We start from the raw sequence: 15366 nt of genomic DNA on the forward strand, positions 1-15366 counted from the left end.
AATTTTATTAAGTAACAACTTTTGGAAGATGGATCGATTTTTGAAACCAGAGCGTCTGGATATCGATCCCCATTCGGCAGATGCGTCGAAGAAATTTACGCATTGGCTTCGATGTTTTGAACACTTCATCGCATCGATCAATCCGACGGTTAACAAGTTGGGTCTTCTAACCAACTTGGTAAGTCATCAAACTTACTCTATAATTGAAGATATTACTACATATGAAGAGGCCCTCGCAGCTCTTAAGGCCCAGTACCTTAAGTCGGTTAATGAAGTATACGCCAGGTATCTTTTGTCTACTCGCAGGCAATTACCCGAGGAATACCTGGACAATTTCCTGCAGGACCTTAAGGCTTTGACTAAGGATTCCAACTACAAGGCTGTCTCTGCCATAGTGTATCAGGAAGAAGCCATCCGCGATTCTTTCATATCTGGCCTCCGATCTAATTATATTAGACAGAGACTCCTCGAGAATGACTCGTTAGTTTTAAAAACGGTCGTCGCTACTGCTCGATCGTTAGATGTAACCCAGAAGAATTTAGAAGTGTATGCCTCAGCCCATGCGTCTCTCTCAGCCTCGTGTGTTCCGAGTATGGAGGCATCCATAACACCAATGGAGCCTCCACTTAATCCTATTGTTGCGGCTGTACCCCATGGGTCTAAGTGTTATTTTTGTGGCCAATCTAAACACCCCAGGCAAAGATGCCCAGCCAGAGAGGCTACCTGTTTTAAATGTAAGAAACGGGGACATTTTAGTAAAGTGTGTAAGGGTAATCCTGTACCCGGTGTCTTCTCTGCTGCCGCCTATCGTTTTACTCTAGCCTCGGCTACGGTTGACCAGACCATACCATGTTCCTTGTCGAAATCTATGGTGGACATCAAGATTAATGGTCGTCCTACTGGGTGTTTGATAGATTGTGGCAGTACTGAAAGTTTTATACACCCCAACCTTGTTAACTCCTGTTCATTGAAGGTGTATCCTACTCGAAGTGAAATTGTGATGGCGTCCAAGTCCCTTACTTCGGAGGTAACTGGATATTGTAAAGTCACATTGACCGTTAAGGATACGGAGTATAAGGGCTTTAAACTCCTCATATTACCTCAGTTGTGTGTGAACTTAATTTTAGGCTTGGACTTCCAGTGTCAGCATGAGAGCGTTACCCTTAAGTATGGTGGATCTCAGCCTCCACTCACAGTCTGCGGCCTTTCTACTTTAAAAGTAAGTCCGCCTTCTTTGTTCGTGAACCTTGCTCCTAATTGTAGACCTATAGTGACTAAGAGTCGACGGTATAGTTCAGAAGATAAAACATTTATAAAAGAGGAAGTGGAAAGGCTTCAACGGGAGGGAATCATCGAACACAGTAATAGCCCGTGGTGTGCCCAGGTGGTGGTGGTTAAAACTAATGACAAGAAAAGACTTGTGGTCGATTATAGCCAGACTATAAACTTGTATACCCAATTAGGCGCCTATCCTTTGCCTCGTATTTCTGAGATGGTGAACCAGATAGCTCAGTACCGCGTATTCTCCACCATTGATTTAAAGTCTGCCTACCATCAACTCTCCATCAAAATAGAAGACTGACCTTATACGGCCTTCGAAACTAATGGGCGCCTGTACCAATTCCTTATGGTGCCCTTTGGAGTGACGAATGGGGTATCCGTCTTCCAACAGGAGATGGATGGTATGGTGGATGAATACGCGTTGGAAGCAACATTCCCGTACCTGGACAATGTTACTATCTGTGGGCGCGACCAACGGGAGCATGATCAAAATCTCGCGAAATTCCTAGAGACTGCAAAGAGGTTAAACCTGACCTACAACGAAAACAAGTGTACCTTCAATACTATTCGTTTGTGTATTCTTGGTTGCGTTGTGGAGAATGGGGTAACCAGGCCAGATCCTGAAAGATTACGCCTACTTAAGGAATTACCTTTACCTCACACTGCAAAAGCTTTAAGAAGGTGTCTGTGATTCTTCTCGTACTATGCCCAGTGGGTGGCTAGCTACTCAGATAAAGTCCGACCTCTTAATAAGTCGACGTCTTTTCCGCTATCGGCGGAAGCTCAGGAGGTTTTCTTTAATATCAAACGAGACATTAAGAAGGCAGTGGTATGTGCTGTGAATGAGAAGATCCCTTTTCAAGTGGAAAGTGATGCATCTGATTTTGCGTTGGCAGCAACTCTTAACCAAGCTGGTAGACCAGTAGCTTTCTTCTCTCGTACATTGCAAGGACCAGAAGTTCGACATTCTTCAGTGGAAAAGGAGGCACAGGAGATTATCGAAGCAGTCAGGTATTGGAGACATTATCTCGCTGGCCAAAGTTTTATGCTTATTACGGACCAGCGATCTGTGGCCTTTATGTTCAATACTAAGCAGAGAGGCAAGATCAAAAATTATAAGATTTTAAGATGGCGAATAGAACTGTCAACATATGACTATGATATTCAGTACAGGCCTGGAGTATTCAATGAGCCATCGGATGCTTTGTCACGAGGAGTATGTGCTAGTCTAGGTATAGATAAGCTTCAAAATCTCCACGACGCACTCTGCCACCCTGGGGTTACCAGAATGAACCACTTCATTAAGTCCCACAATCTACCCTACTCTATTGAGGAGGTCCGGACAATGACCAGAACCTGTCGTGTTTGTGCTGAATGCAAACCCCGCTTCTATAAGCCATCCGAGCCAGCTCATCTTATTAAAGCAACTCGACCATTTGAGCGTTTGAGTCTCGATTTTAAAGGTCCCCTTCCATCGAGCGACCGTAATGTCTACTTTCTTATATAATATTATAGACGAGTACTCTCGGCTCCCTTTTGTTATCCCTGTCCGGATGTGACCAGTGCTGTTGTAATTAAAAGCCTCTGCCAACTGTTTTCCTTGTTTGGCATGCCTAACTATATACATAGTGATAGGGGTTCTTCCTTTATGAGCGAAGAATTGCGACAGTTTTTGCTATCATAAGAACATAAGAAATAGGAGCAGGAGTAGGCCAATCGGCCTCTCGAGCCTGCTCCGCCATTCAATAAGATCATGGCTGATCTGATCCTAACTGCCAATCTACTATCACAGAACCATCTCCTGAATGTAACAGAATTAGACACACGAAATAGGAGCAGGATCAGGCTACATGGCCCCTGGGCCCGTTCCGCTACCCACAGGGCCATGACCGATCCGAACCTAGACTCATGTCCAAATTCCTGCCCGCTCCCCGTAACCCTTAATTCCCCTTACTTCTAGGAAACTGTCTATTTCTGTTTTAAATTTATGTAATGATGTAGCTTCTACAGCTTTTTGGGGCAGCATATTCCATGGACCTACCACCCTCTGAGTGAAGTAGTTCCTTCTCATCTCAGTTTTGAAAGAGCAGCCCCTTATTCTAAGACTATGCCCCCTAGTTCTAGTTTCGCCCATCATCGGGAACATCCTTTCTGTAGGGGTTTTTTTCCTGCTCTCTTGCCCGTTCTGGCCTCCTGCCAGGCTTCGTGCAAGAATTACCCTTGAGTGGTTCGACCCACTCCCCCTACGGTTCTAGACCTTGGACTTAGATGCAGAGAACAGTAGTGCAGAGAAAGGACTCAATAGACCAGGCTGAATAGCACGAAATGGATGCTTTTATTTTTAAACAGTTTGAAGCATTACAAAATACATGTCATAGGCACAGATTAAAGTAACCACAATCATGCACAAATTTAAGAACTTGACTCTATGGAAATGGGGAACACACGGCACATCGTAAAAGGGGAAACACATTACGATTTCCCTTAACTCCCTCCCCTATACCTAAACTAAGTTTCGACCTGGGGAACCTGGGATCATGCTCACCACTCTCGAAATCGCGAGAAAGGGGGTTCGCAGCCTTTTTGGCACCGCTTTCCGTCGTCACGTGGAATTGGAAACTTCTGGCGCAGTCGATATTCTCTCTCTCTCTCTCTCTCGAGGCGATGGGGTAGACACAGCCTCGATGAGCGCTCGTCAAGGTTGAAGATCAGCTACAAGCTGTTGTCGATTTTGGTTCATGGAGCAGACCAACAACCAGATGGGATGTTGAGACACGGAAGTGTCAGGCCCGGACTGTCTTTTTGTCTCCGGCCTGGTCGGTTCTCCAGAGGGTTTCTTCTCCGTCGGCCTGGGTCATCGATGATCTCCCAACCCCAGTACCCGGGCCACCCTCGTCGTCTTCTCGTCGTGGCCGAGCCTTGTTTGGCTGAACACCGACCACGTTGTCTTTTTACCGAAACCGTCCGTCTTTAAAAAGACAAAAACGTTTTCATCGATTCTGCATCTGCCGAAGTGGAAGAGGCGCCGATCCTGGCACCGTCCGTCCTTCGTTCGTTCCTTGTAGGCGAAGTCCTTGAAGAAAAGTCTGAAGTCGTCCAAGAAGAAGCAGCCGTGAAGTCAAGTTTGAAGTTGTTCCAGTCGAAGCCGAAGTAGTTCGAAGAAGTCGAAGTAACGTATATGGACTTTCAATCCATAGTTATACTCTTTTCGAACAGTCTTATCTCCCGCCAAATCATAGTCCTGTCTTTGTATTAATTTTGGCGGGCAGAAATCTCTGCAGGGGCGCTTTGTCTTGTACCGGAGCCGGTGATAACTTAAACTGGCCTTCCTGGCTGATAATGTCTTTTAATGTCCTTTGCATTGTCACTGCGGCTCGGTTCGCACATTGATCGGTCCGGAGATTTTCCTTGATGGCTGCTAAACGGTTTTTTCCTTTGTACAATAAATGGGTATAAGTGTTTTTGCATTGTCCGCCCATATCTTGATGGGCCCCATCCTGTACTTAGAATCCATTGAATATGTATGCTGTTTCTCTGAGTTTCGGTTCCCAGATACTGGCTTTCGCGGGCTTACTGTCTTCAATCCACAAGCCTGTCTGGCTTGCAGTAACAGAAATAAAATGGTTCATAAACTGATCACGGGGCCTGGCGGCCATTTTGTATGCCCTTTTATCAAAGGTTTTTCTGTGCAAGCTTACTTTGGTCAATAAACAGCCTTATTTTATCCAGTTTTCTTGCGTGATTTTTGCAGAAAATTGCGAATCTTACATCCCCGCATCCACCCGATCCAACCCCTTCACAATCTTATATGTTTCAATAAGATCGCCTCTCATTCTTCTGAACTCCAATGAGTAGAGTCCCAATCTACTCAACCTCTCCTCATATGTCCATCCCCTCATCCCCGGGATTAACCGAGTGAACCTTCTTTGTACTGACTCGAGAGCAAGTATGTCTTTTCTTAAGTATGGACACCAAAACTGTATGCAGTATTCCAGGTGCAGTCTCACCAATACCTTGTACAACTGAAGCAATACCTCCCTATTTTTATATTCTATCCCCCTAGCAATGAAAGCCAACATTCCATTGGCCTTCTTAATCACTTGCTGCACCTGTATACTAACCTTTTGAGTTTCGTGCAGCAGGACCCCCAGATCCCTTTGTACTTCAGTACTTTCCAGTTTCTTGCCATTAAGATAATAACTTGCTCTACGATTTTTCCTGCCAAAGTGCATAACCTCACACTTTCCAGTATTGTATTCCATCTGCCAAATCTCTGCCCACTTACTTAGCCTGTCGATGTCCCCTTGCAGGTTTTTTATGTCCTCCTCACTCACTACTTTCCTTCCCATCTTAGTATCATCTGCAAACTTTGATATGTTACACTCGGTCCCCTCCTCCAAATCGTTAATATAGATTGTAAAGAGTTGGGGACCCAGCACTGACCCCTGCGGAACACCACTAGTTACTGATTGCCAGTCCGAGAATGAACCATTTATCCCAACTCTCTGCCTTCTGTTAGATAGCCAATCCTCTATCCATGCCAGAATATTACCCCCAATCCCGTGATTTTTTATCTTAAGCAATAATCTTTTGTGTGGCACCTTGTCAAATGCCTTTTGGAAGTCTAAATACACTACGTCCACTGGTTCCCCTTTATCCACCCTATATGTTACTTCCTCAAAGAACTCCAGCAAATTTGTCAAACATGACTTCCCCTTCATAAAACCATGCTGACTTTGTCCTATTAAATTATGATTATCCAAATGTCCTGTTACTGTCTCCTTAATAATGGACTCCAAAATTTTACCTACCACAGATGTTAGGCTAACCGATCTATAGTTTCCAGCCTTCTGTCCACTGCCCTTTTTAAATAAGGGTGTTACATTAGCAGTTTTCCAGTCTGCCGGGACCTTTGCCGAGTCCAGGGAGTTTTGGAAAATTATTACCAATGCATCCACAATCCCTACCGCCACTTCCCTCAAGACCCTAGGATGTAAGCCATCAGGTCCAGGTGATTTATCCGCCTTGAGTCCCATTATTTTACCGAGTACCACTTCCTTAGTGATTTTGATCGTGTTTAGCTCCTCCCCCCCTATAGCCCCCTGTTTGTCCAGTGTTGGGATATTCTTAGTGTCCTCTACTGTAAAGACTGATACAAAATATTCATTCAGTGTTTTTGCCATCTCCATATTTCCCACCATTAATATCCCGGTCTCATCCTCTAAGGGACCAACATTTACTTTAGCCACCCTTTTTCTTTTTATATAACTATAAAAACTTTTACTATCTGTCTTTATATTTTTTGCTAATTTACTTTCATAATCTATCTTCCCTTTCTTAATTAATCTTTTTGTTATTTTTTGCTGTCTTTTAAAGTTTTCCCAATCCTCTATCCTCCCACTAGATTTGGCTACCTTATATGCCCTTGTTTTTAGTCGAATACTATCCTTAATTTCTTTACTTAGCCACGGATGGTTGTCTTTTCTTTTACACCCTTTTCTTCTCAGTGGAATATATATTTTTTGGAAGTTGTAAAATAACTCCTTAAATGTACACCACTGATCATGTATTGTCTTACCCTTTAATCTATTTTCCCAATCCACTCTACTCAATTCCGCTCTCATACCTTCATAGTCTCCTTTATTCAAGCTTAGCACGCTTGTTTGAGATCCAACCTTCTCACCCTCTAATTGAATATGGAATTCAACCATGTTATGGTCACTCATTCCAAGGGGATCCTTTACTAGGACATTTTTAATTAATCCTGTCTCGTTACACAGGACCAGATCTAAGGTTGCTTGCCCCCTGGTCGGTTCAGTTACATACTGCTCAAGAAACCCATCCCTAATACACTCAATGAACTCATCCTCAAGGCAGCCCTGCCCAATTTGATTTGTCCAATTAATATGATAGTTAAAATCCCCCATAATTATAGATGTTCCCTTATTACAAGCCTCAACTATTTCCTGATTGATACTCCGTCCAACAGAGTTGCAACTGTTCAGAGGCCTATAGACTACGCCCACTAGTGTTTTTTCCCCTTATTATTCCTTATCTCCACCCAAACTGTTTCATTATCCTGATCTTTTGACCCAATATCATTTCTCTGTATTACAGTGATTCCTTCCTTTATTAACATAGCCACCCCACCTCCCCTTCCTTCCTGCCTGTCCTTCCTGATCGTTAAATAACCTGGTATGTTTAATTCCCAGGCATTGTCACCCTGCAGCCATGTTTCTGTAATGGCCACAAGATCATACCCATATGTAATTATTTGTGCCATTAACTCGTCTATTTTGTTACGAATGCTACGTGCATTCAGATAGAGAACTTTCAAATATGTTTTGTGACACTTAGTTCCTGCTTTTGCCCTTTTTATTACTTTACCTTTTACTCCATACCTTCTGCCCCTTCCTGACACGCTCTGGTTTTTAATTTCCCCACTGCTACCTAAGTCTATGACCTTCTCTGTTGTCATTTTTATTATTTGCTCTCTAGGAACCTCCCCCCCACTAGAAAGGGATTGCAACGAGTAGAACTACCAGCTATAACCCTCGTGGTAATGGGGAGGTCGAGAAAGAAAATGCGACAGTGTGGAAGGCTATCGTACTGTCTCTGAAGTCGCGAGGCCTGCCGACCTCTCGCTGGCAGGATGTCCTGCCAGACATGCTGCATTCCATAAGGTCTCTTTTGTGTACAGCGGCGAATGACAACCCTCATGAAAGGATGTTTAGCTTTCCAAGAAAAGCTACTAATGGAGTATCATTACCCACATGGTTGACGACCACGGGCCCTGTGCTGTTGCGCAGACATGTGAGAGGCCAGAAGACTGATCCACTGGTGGAGGAAGTACAACTCCTCCATGCTAATCCCCAGTATGCGTACATTCAATATCCGGATGGGCGTGAGGATACGGTCTCTATTAAAGATCTTGCACCTGCTGGAGCTCGAAAAGAGTTTGACTCTGAGAGTCGAGTTTTCAATCATGATATTGGACCTTCAGAGACACAAATCCTCAGTGTGGAAAACACTGATGATTCTGGGAATTCGAATGAACCGGAGTTAGTACTCCGGGAGGAGCCTCAGCAAGAGTTATGTCATTCCCAGAGGACTATCAGACCTCCTGACAGACTGAATCTATAGCAGGGGGTGAATGTGATGAAATAACTCTGTGTTCTGGCATTTGTATTGTCTGTTGTTGTACTTGCAAATGTCTGTTATGTTCTACAGATGTAACCACTAATGCTCCTCCCTAGCCCCGCCCCTCTGGATCCTCCGGATTGGCGTGAGTCTTACTTATAAGGGCTGGGTCGGTGATGAATGATGGCTGCCTTGTGTTAACTCGATGCCATGTTCTTACTTAATAAAAGCCTTTAGTTTTAAGCTTTAACCTCTTGGATTCAGGCAGTTACTTGGCACATCAATAACCCAACCAAATACGTACATATAACAACATTGGCTATACATAGTGAATTGTGTTTAGGTACATATAACAACATTGGCTATACATTGTGAATTGTGCTATTGTCCCTATGTGGTCTCCGCCACAGGGAAATGCTCAATCTGTGCTGGCAGGGACTGCGTAATTGCAAACAAATTCACCCTTTGGTGTGACCCGTTTACATTTTTAGAAATTCGTGGGGCAAGTCAGTTTAAAAAAAAGAAATTGCTGGTGCATCCAAAAATGGGATGGGTGCAACAAATGTACCCAATCTATTTACTCAATACCCTCCTGCATTTCAGGATAGGAAAGCAAAGGCAGCCTGTGGAAGAAGCGCTGCAGAGCTGACGGCCCAGTGCTGACACCCCCGGGGAGGGCAGGATGGAATCTGAAATGCTCGTTCACAGCGGGCGAGCGGATGAACGAACACATGCATGCACACAGACAGAAATGGCACACATGTACGCAGTCATGCACAATGGAACTTGCGCTTGAGCGAACGAACGGACGAATGGAGGAATGAATGACTGAATGATTGAACGATGCCAGTTGGACTGGCGTGTACGGATTCTTGGTTTATTAAATAGTTGCAGTTTGTACTGTAAACATTATTGATTTACCTGTAAAATTTATTGTTGTATTTATATTGTTGACCATAATTGGTCAGTGAATGTAATGGATTTACGATGTAACTAATGAGTTGTATAAGTACTGTTGTACTTGAATGTTAAACTTAAAAAAAAAGTACAACAGGTTATACCAAGCAAAAATGAAGAGTTACTAGATTGCCAGTAGGACTGCTATGTATTGTTTTTTACTATGGGTACTTGTATTGTTGACATTGTATTTGTCTGAAAAAAATTATTATTGTATTTGTACTGTTAATCTTAAAGCTGTTTTTTTAAGGCTTAGCCTTATTGTGGTTAATGAATGTAATGGATTTATCATGAAGTTGATGTGTTGTAACAAGTACTACCAGATTTAAATAAAAAGAGGTCACAGCGGGCGAGCCCGTTACGTCACAATGGGTGGCCCCTGTCGTCACAAGGAGATGAAAAGTCAAACGGCAACGGTCAGTTGGGAGGAGGAGGAGGGAAGTGGAGGGAGAGGGAGAAAGGGATGGCGTATATTCGCAATAGGCACGCTGTCAGCTTCGTCCGGCCGCTCACCCGGCTGAAGGTCGGCAGACGGAAATCCATCTTCGCCGGCACCTATAAAATCTGCAAAATCGCCGCCAACGTGCCTGACCTGGTGGTGTATGAGGGGGTGGACCGACCCATCCCTGATGTGGAACATTTCCATGGAGTCCTCCTCTTCGCTGACATCTCAGGTAAAGGCAGCAGCAGCAAGCAGCTGGGGTGCGCACTGGTCGGAAAGGCTAAACTGTTCCCGTGAAGTGTTCCCGTGAACTAAAGTTAATGCCGGCTTCTGATGGTTTTCTGTTCTGCGACAGGGTTCACCAGCCTCACTGAGACATACACGAAGAACAGCAAGAAAGGCAGCGGAGCCGACCACCTGACCAGAACACTCAACGGATACATCTCAGAGATTGTAGATCGTAAGTGAAGAAGGGTTGGTTTGGGAGAGGTGTCTGATTCAGCACTGGCTGAAAATCTATAGAGATCATCATTATTATAATTTGTTTGCTCTGTGCTAGGTATCAAACAAACTGGCAGAATTTAAATAAATGTTGCTGATTTGTCGCCCAGTCCGTTTTTTATTTAAATAAAAATAAGATGACACTCACAGGTCTACAACATTGTCTTCTGTTCCTCAAACGAACACTCTGGCCTACAGGCAGTGCCAGAGAAATACCACCGGGGGATGACTACCACGCTCGAAGACCTGGAGTCTGCTGGAGGAAGCAGTGCTCCCAATTCTGGGCAGACATACAGGATAGCCTGTATGAGAGGGTGATGTTGAAGGCAAGCTGGCAGCAGCCGATAAAGCTTCTCAGAACTTCTCTCAGCTTCACGTACTTTCTCAAAGTATTGCTATGTTCTTGTAGTCAGCAACTTGTTCTTCAAGGGTCAATCTCACTATCTGCATAACTAAACAAGCTTCTCTGTCTTCCACTTCATGGGGGTGCCTTTTAGGAAGAGGTCAATTACTCTGATCAACACCTGAGAATTTCCAGAGAAATAGCTGCTCCCACTCCATATCACTTCCTCACCAACTCCATCATAGCATCTTACCTGTACAAGCAACAGTACAAGGACACCCACTCATGAGGAATTATTTAGTAAATCAGAAGGATTGTCACTGAGTGAAACACTGAATGCTAGTGAGAATGAGGACTTGAGAATGGAAGAATGGGAGAGTGCTATCCACGTACTTCAGTTACGTGGATAGACTGGAGAAGCTGGGGTTGTTCTCCTTAGAGCAGAGAAGGTTGAGAGGAGATTTGATAGAGGTGTTCAAAATCATGAGGGGTCTAGACAGAGTAGATAGAAACTGTTCTCATTGGCAGAAAGGTCGAGAACCAAAGGACACAGATTTAAGGTGATTGGCAGAAGAACCAAAGGCGACATGAGGAAAAACGTTATTATGCAGCGAGTGGTTAGGATCTGAAATGCACTGCCTGAAAGGGTAGTGGAGGCAAATTCAATTGTGGCTGTCAAAAAGGAATTGGATAAGTACCTGAAAGAAAAAACATTTTCAGGGCTACAAAGAAAGGGCAGAGGAGTGGGACTAGCTGAAGTGCTCTTGCAGAGAGCCGGCACAGGCTTGATGGGCCAAATGGCCTCCTTCTGTGCTATAACTGTAGTGTATGTACCTTTTAAGAGGAACTATGTTTTTGAAGCCCCTGTATACTGTAGTACCAGTAGTGACCACTCGGGTATATAAGCCTGTGTAGCGTCTTGTGTTGTTAGTTCACCTCCAGACTTTGTTCAGTAAACACTTGTTAAATCAACTCCTGCATTTTGTGTCTCCATTAACACACGGATCTAACAGTGGCGACGAGTTAGAAACGAACTTACCTGCAATTCGGCAGCACCTCAAGGGGATCGATTCCTCAGACGAAGGTCGAAGCCAGAAGCAAGAAAAAAAAAAATAACTCGAAGAAACTCGAAAATGAGGGCCAGGCTTGGTCTCCAGTCTGTGGTTTCCCCAGCTAAACGGGCTGGTGGCAGGTAGTGCACTGATCCTTCCTGGGCTGTGGCGGGCTACAGCTCGATTGGGTGGCTCTGCAATGGGGCCGGGCAGCGAGTCGGGAAGCAGAAGCAAAGAGAGAGAGAGGGTGGAGCACTCAGGGCGCGGCCGGCGTTCGGACCGAGCAGAGGGAGGGGAAAGTCCCAGAGGGTCCGCTCCACGACGGGAACGGTTCTTCAATTACGGAGAGAATATTGAAGCGATATATAAAAAAAAATAGAAATACCGCGAAAAGCTGCAGGTCACAACGGGAACCGCGGAGAACAACGTTGGCAGCAGCGGCAGTGGCGGGAAAGCGCGGGAGGCGCCATCTTAACTCGGCGGGGAAGAAAGAAAAGCGCGGAAGCGCCATTTTAGATTTTCAAGATGCCGAAGACTGGCAATATTACAGCTTTCGATAGTGATATAGAAGATTGGACCACATATGTGGAAAGAGTGGAGGTATATTGCAAGGCGAATGAGGTAGCGGATTATAAAAAGGCATCGGTACTTCTAAATCTGATGGGCGCAAGGACATACGGGCTGTTACGAAACTTGATCACTCCAGCCAAACCGATGGACAAGAATTTTAATGAGATTGTTGATACCTTACAGGCGCACTTAAACCCAACACCGCTGCTGATAGCGGAACGATTCAAATTCTTCAGGAGGAATCAGCACAAGAATGAAAGTAACGCTGATTACCTCACCGAATTACGAAAGCTGTCAAAGCACTGCCAATTCGGGGCAGGACTGGCAGATTCTCTACGAGACAAATTTGTCTGCGGTCTCCTAAGTGAAGGAACACAGAAAAGACTACTTTCTGAGAAAGATTTGACACTGGACAAGGCTTTCAGTGTGGCTGTATCATACGAAGCAGCAGCAAGAGGAGCTGCAGAGATACAGCAAAAGCCACAGGACTTCGGCACCCATGAAATGACACGGGGTTTCGAGAGATGTTATCGCTGCGGCAGATCCACCCATGACCAGAAGGACTGCTGGTTCAAGGACAAAGCATGCAGGCAATGCGGAAAGATGGGACACATTGCACGTGTATGCAGATCTGGAAAGAAATCCGCTGACAGTAAAAAGGTCAATAAGGAAAAGTACAGAAAGGTACAAATGATGACGGACAGTAGCTCCGAAGACCAGAAGAGCGATAGCGACTCCGGAAACGAGACTAAGCTGTCTCAAATTACATAATGTAATTGTCAAAGAAGATTACCAGACCATTTGGGTTACCCTCACGATAGCGGGGTCCCCAGTCAAAATGGAGCTAGATACAGGATCAGCTCTGACCGTCATGAGTCGACGGGATTACGAGCGGCTATTTCCGCATATACCTTTGAAAGACACATCCATTGTCTTGAAGACATATACGGGGCAGAAAGTATACCCCAGAGGGAAAATAAGGGTGCCTGTTGTATACAACGGCAAGGAAATACAGAAGTTGTATTTATACATTCTGCAAGATGGTGGTCCACCGTTGTTGGGACGTGAATGGATCAGAAAGATACGTTTAGACTGGCACTCCATTCAGGCACTGACGGTGACCAGTAAGAAAAAAAACGATGATGACGTCATACCTGGACGATAAAAGAAACCTTGGCTAACGCCAAAGAAGTGTTTCAACAGGAACTAGGAACCCTGAAAGGCGCCACCGCCTCAATAAAAGTGGAAGATGCGGCAATTCCCAAGTTTTTTAAGGCAAGGCCGGTGCCATACGCAATTCATCCAGCCGTCGAGGCAGAGCTGGAGAATTTGGAAAAAGCAGGCGTGTTATCCAAGGTAGATTGGAGCGAGTGGGCAACACCCATTGTCCCGGTCATGAAGAAAACGTTGAATAATGATAAATATGAAGAACAGAGAAAAGTTCGCATCTGTGGGGACTTCAAGGTGACTGTAAACCCGTTTCTTCACACGGTACAGTATCCTCTTCCGAGGATAGAAGATATTTTTGCCTCACTATCCGGAGGGAAACGTTTCACCAAAATTGACTTAGCACAGGCATATCTACAGATGGAGGTTGAGGAGGCCTCTAAAAAGTATCTCACGATAAACACACACAAAGGCCTGTACCAGTACAATCGACTGGTTTTCGGAGTGGCATCAGCTCCGGCTATCTGGCAAAGAGCTATGGAGCAAGTCCTGCAAGGGATTCTGGGGACTCAATGCTACCTAGACGACATCCTTGTAACAGGAGAAAACGACAACGAGCACCTTGCCAACTTGGAGCAGGTGCTCACGAGGCTGAGAGAACGGGGCCTACGAGCAAATCGCCCCAAGTGCGAATTTTTCCAGGAACAAATATCATATTGTGGCCATGTCATTAACGAAGAAGGGTTGCATAAGTCACCTGAAAAAATTGAAGCGGTTGTAAAGGCCCCAGCACCTGAAAATGTCTCACAATTAAGGTCGTTCCTGGGATTAGTAAATTACTATCATAAATTTTTACCAAACTTGTCGACGGTTCTGCACCCGCTTAACGCACTGCTACAAACGGGAGTAGTTTGGAAATGGAGCGAAGACTGTAAACGTGCCTTCCATAAATGCAAAGGCTTGATCATGTCCAGGGAAGTGTTGGCTCATTACAACCCATCACTGCCAATCAGACTGGCGTGCGATGCATCCCCTTACGGCGTGGGAGTGGTATTATCGCATAGATTCCCTGATGGCTCGGAGCGGCCGATAGCTTTTGCATCACGCTCATTAAACTCAGCTGAGCGTAACTATGCCCAGATCGACAGGGAGGCACTCAGCCTGGTGTGGGGGGTGAAGAAATTCAACCATTACCTACACGGACAAAAATTTACCTTGTTGACTGACCATCAACCCCTCGTCTCCATATTCAACCCTAAAAAGGGCGTTCCCATTATGACAGCGCAAAGGCTACAGAGGTGGTCCCTTTTCCTAGGAGCACACCAATATACAAAGGAACAAAGCAGCATGGGAATGCTGACGGTTTATCGCGCCTACCGTTGCCAACGGTGGAAGAGGCGCCTACAGTGGACCCAGTGGAGATATTCCACTCGACCACAGTGGAATGTCTACCGGTGACAAATTCTACCATTGAAAAGGAAACGCGAAATGACCCGACTCTCTCACGAGTCTACGATTTAACGGTGAAGAGATGGCCAGCACATGGCGAACCACTGTTGCCAGCATTCTCGCAAAGAAAACAGCTGTCAGTGTGCCGAGGAACCTTGATGTGTGGATCCAGAGTGGTGATTCCACCCAAACTCAAGGATAGAGTGCTAAAGGAGCTTCACGAGGGGCATCTGGGTGGAGTGAAAATGAAGAACTTAGCCAGAGCATTTGTGTGGTGGTCAGGTATCGATGGAGACATCGAAGAAATGACCAAGAGCTGTCTAGGATGCCAGAAGGTCCAAAACGCCCCACCACAAGCCCCTCTACATCCATGGGAGTGGCCCTCATCTCCATGGCAAAGGGTACATATCGACTTTGCTGGTCCATTTATGGACTCAATGTTCTTAATCGCGGTGGATGCACAC

General features: G+C 45.2%; 1 protein-coding gene across 1 annotated transcript; it reads left to right on the forward strand.

Annotated features, from left to right (window-relative positions):
* Window positions 1-9806: 9806 nt before the first annotated feature.
* Window positions 9807-10503, forward strand: LOC147120459 (adenylate cyclase type 10-like). The gene is made up of 2 exons (XM_085983859.1): window positions 9807-10052; window positions 10176-10503. The coding sequence occupies exons 1-2, from the start codon at window positions 9842-9844 to the stop codon at window positions 10286-10288; spliced, it is 324 nt and encodes a 107-aa protein (XP_085839985.1). The 5' UTR covers window positions 9807-9841; the 3' UTR covers window positions 10289-10503.
* Window positions 10504-15366: the final 4863 nt, after the last annotated feature.

The sequence above is a fragment of the Somniosus microcephalus genome, chromosome 4, assembly GCF_052327205.1.
Source record: "Somniosus microcephalus isolate GS21.2 chromosome 4, FLI_Smic_1.0, whole genome shotgun sequence".
NCBI classification, from domain to species: Eukaryota; Metazoa; Chordata; class Chondrichthyes; order Squaliformes; family Somniosidae; genus Somniosus; species Somniosus microcephalus.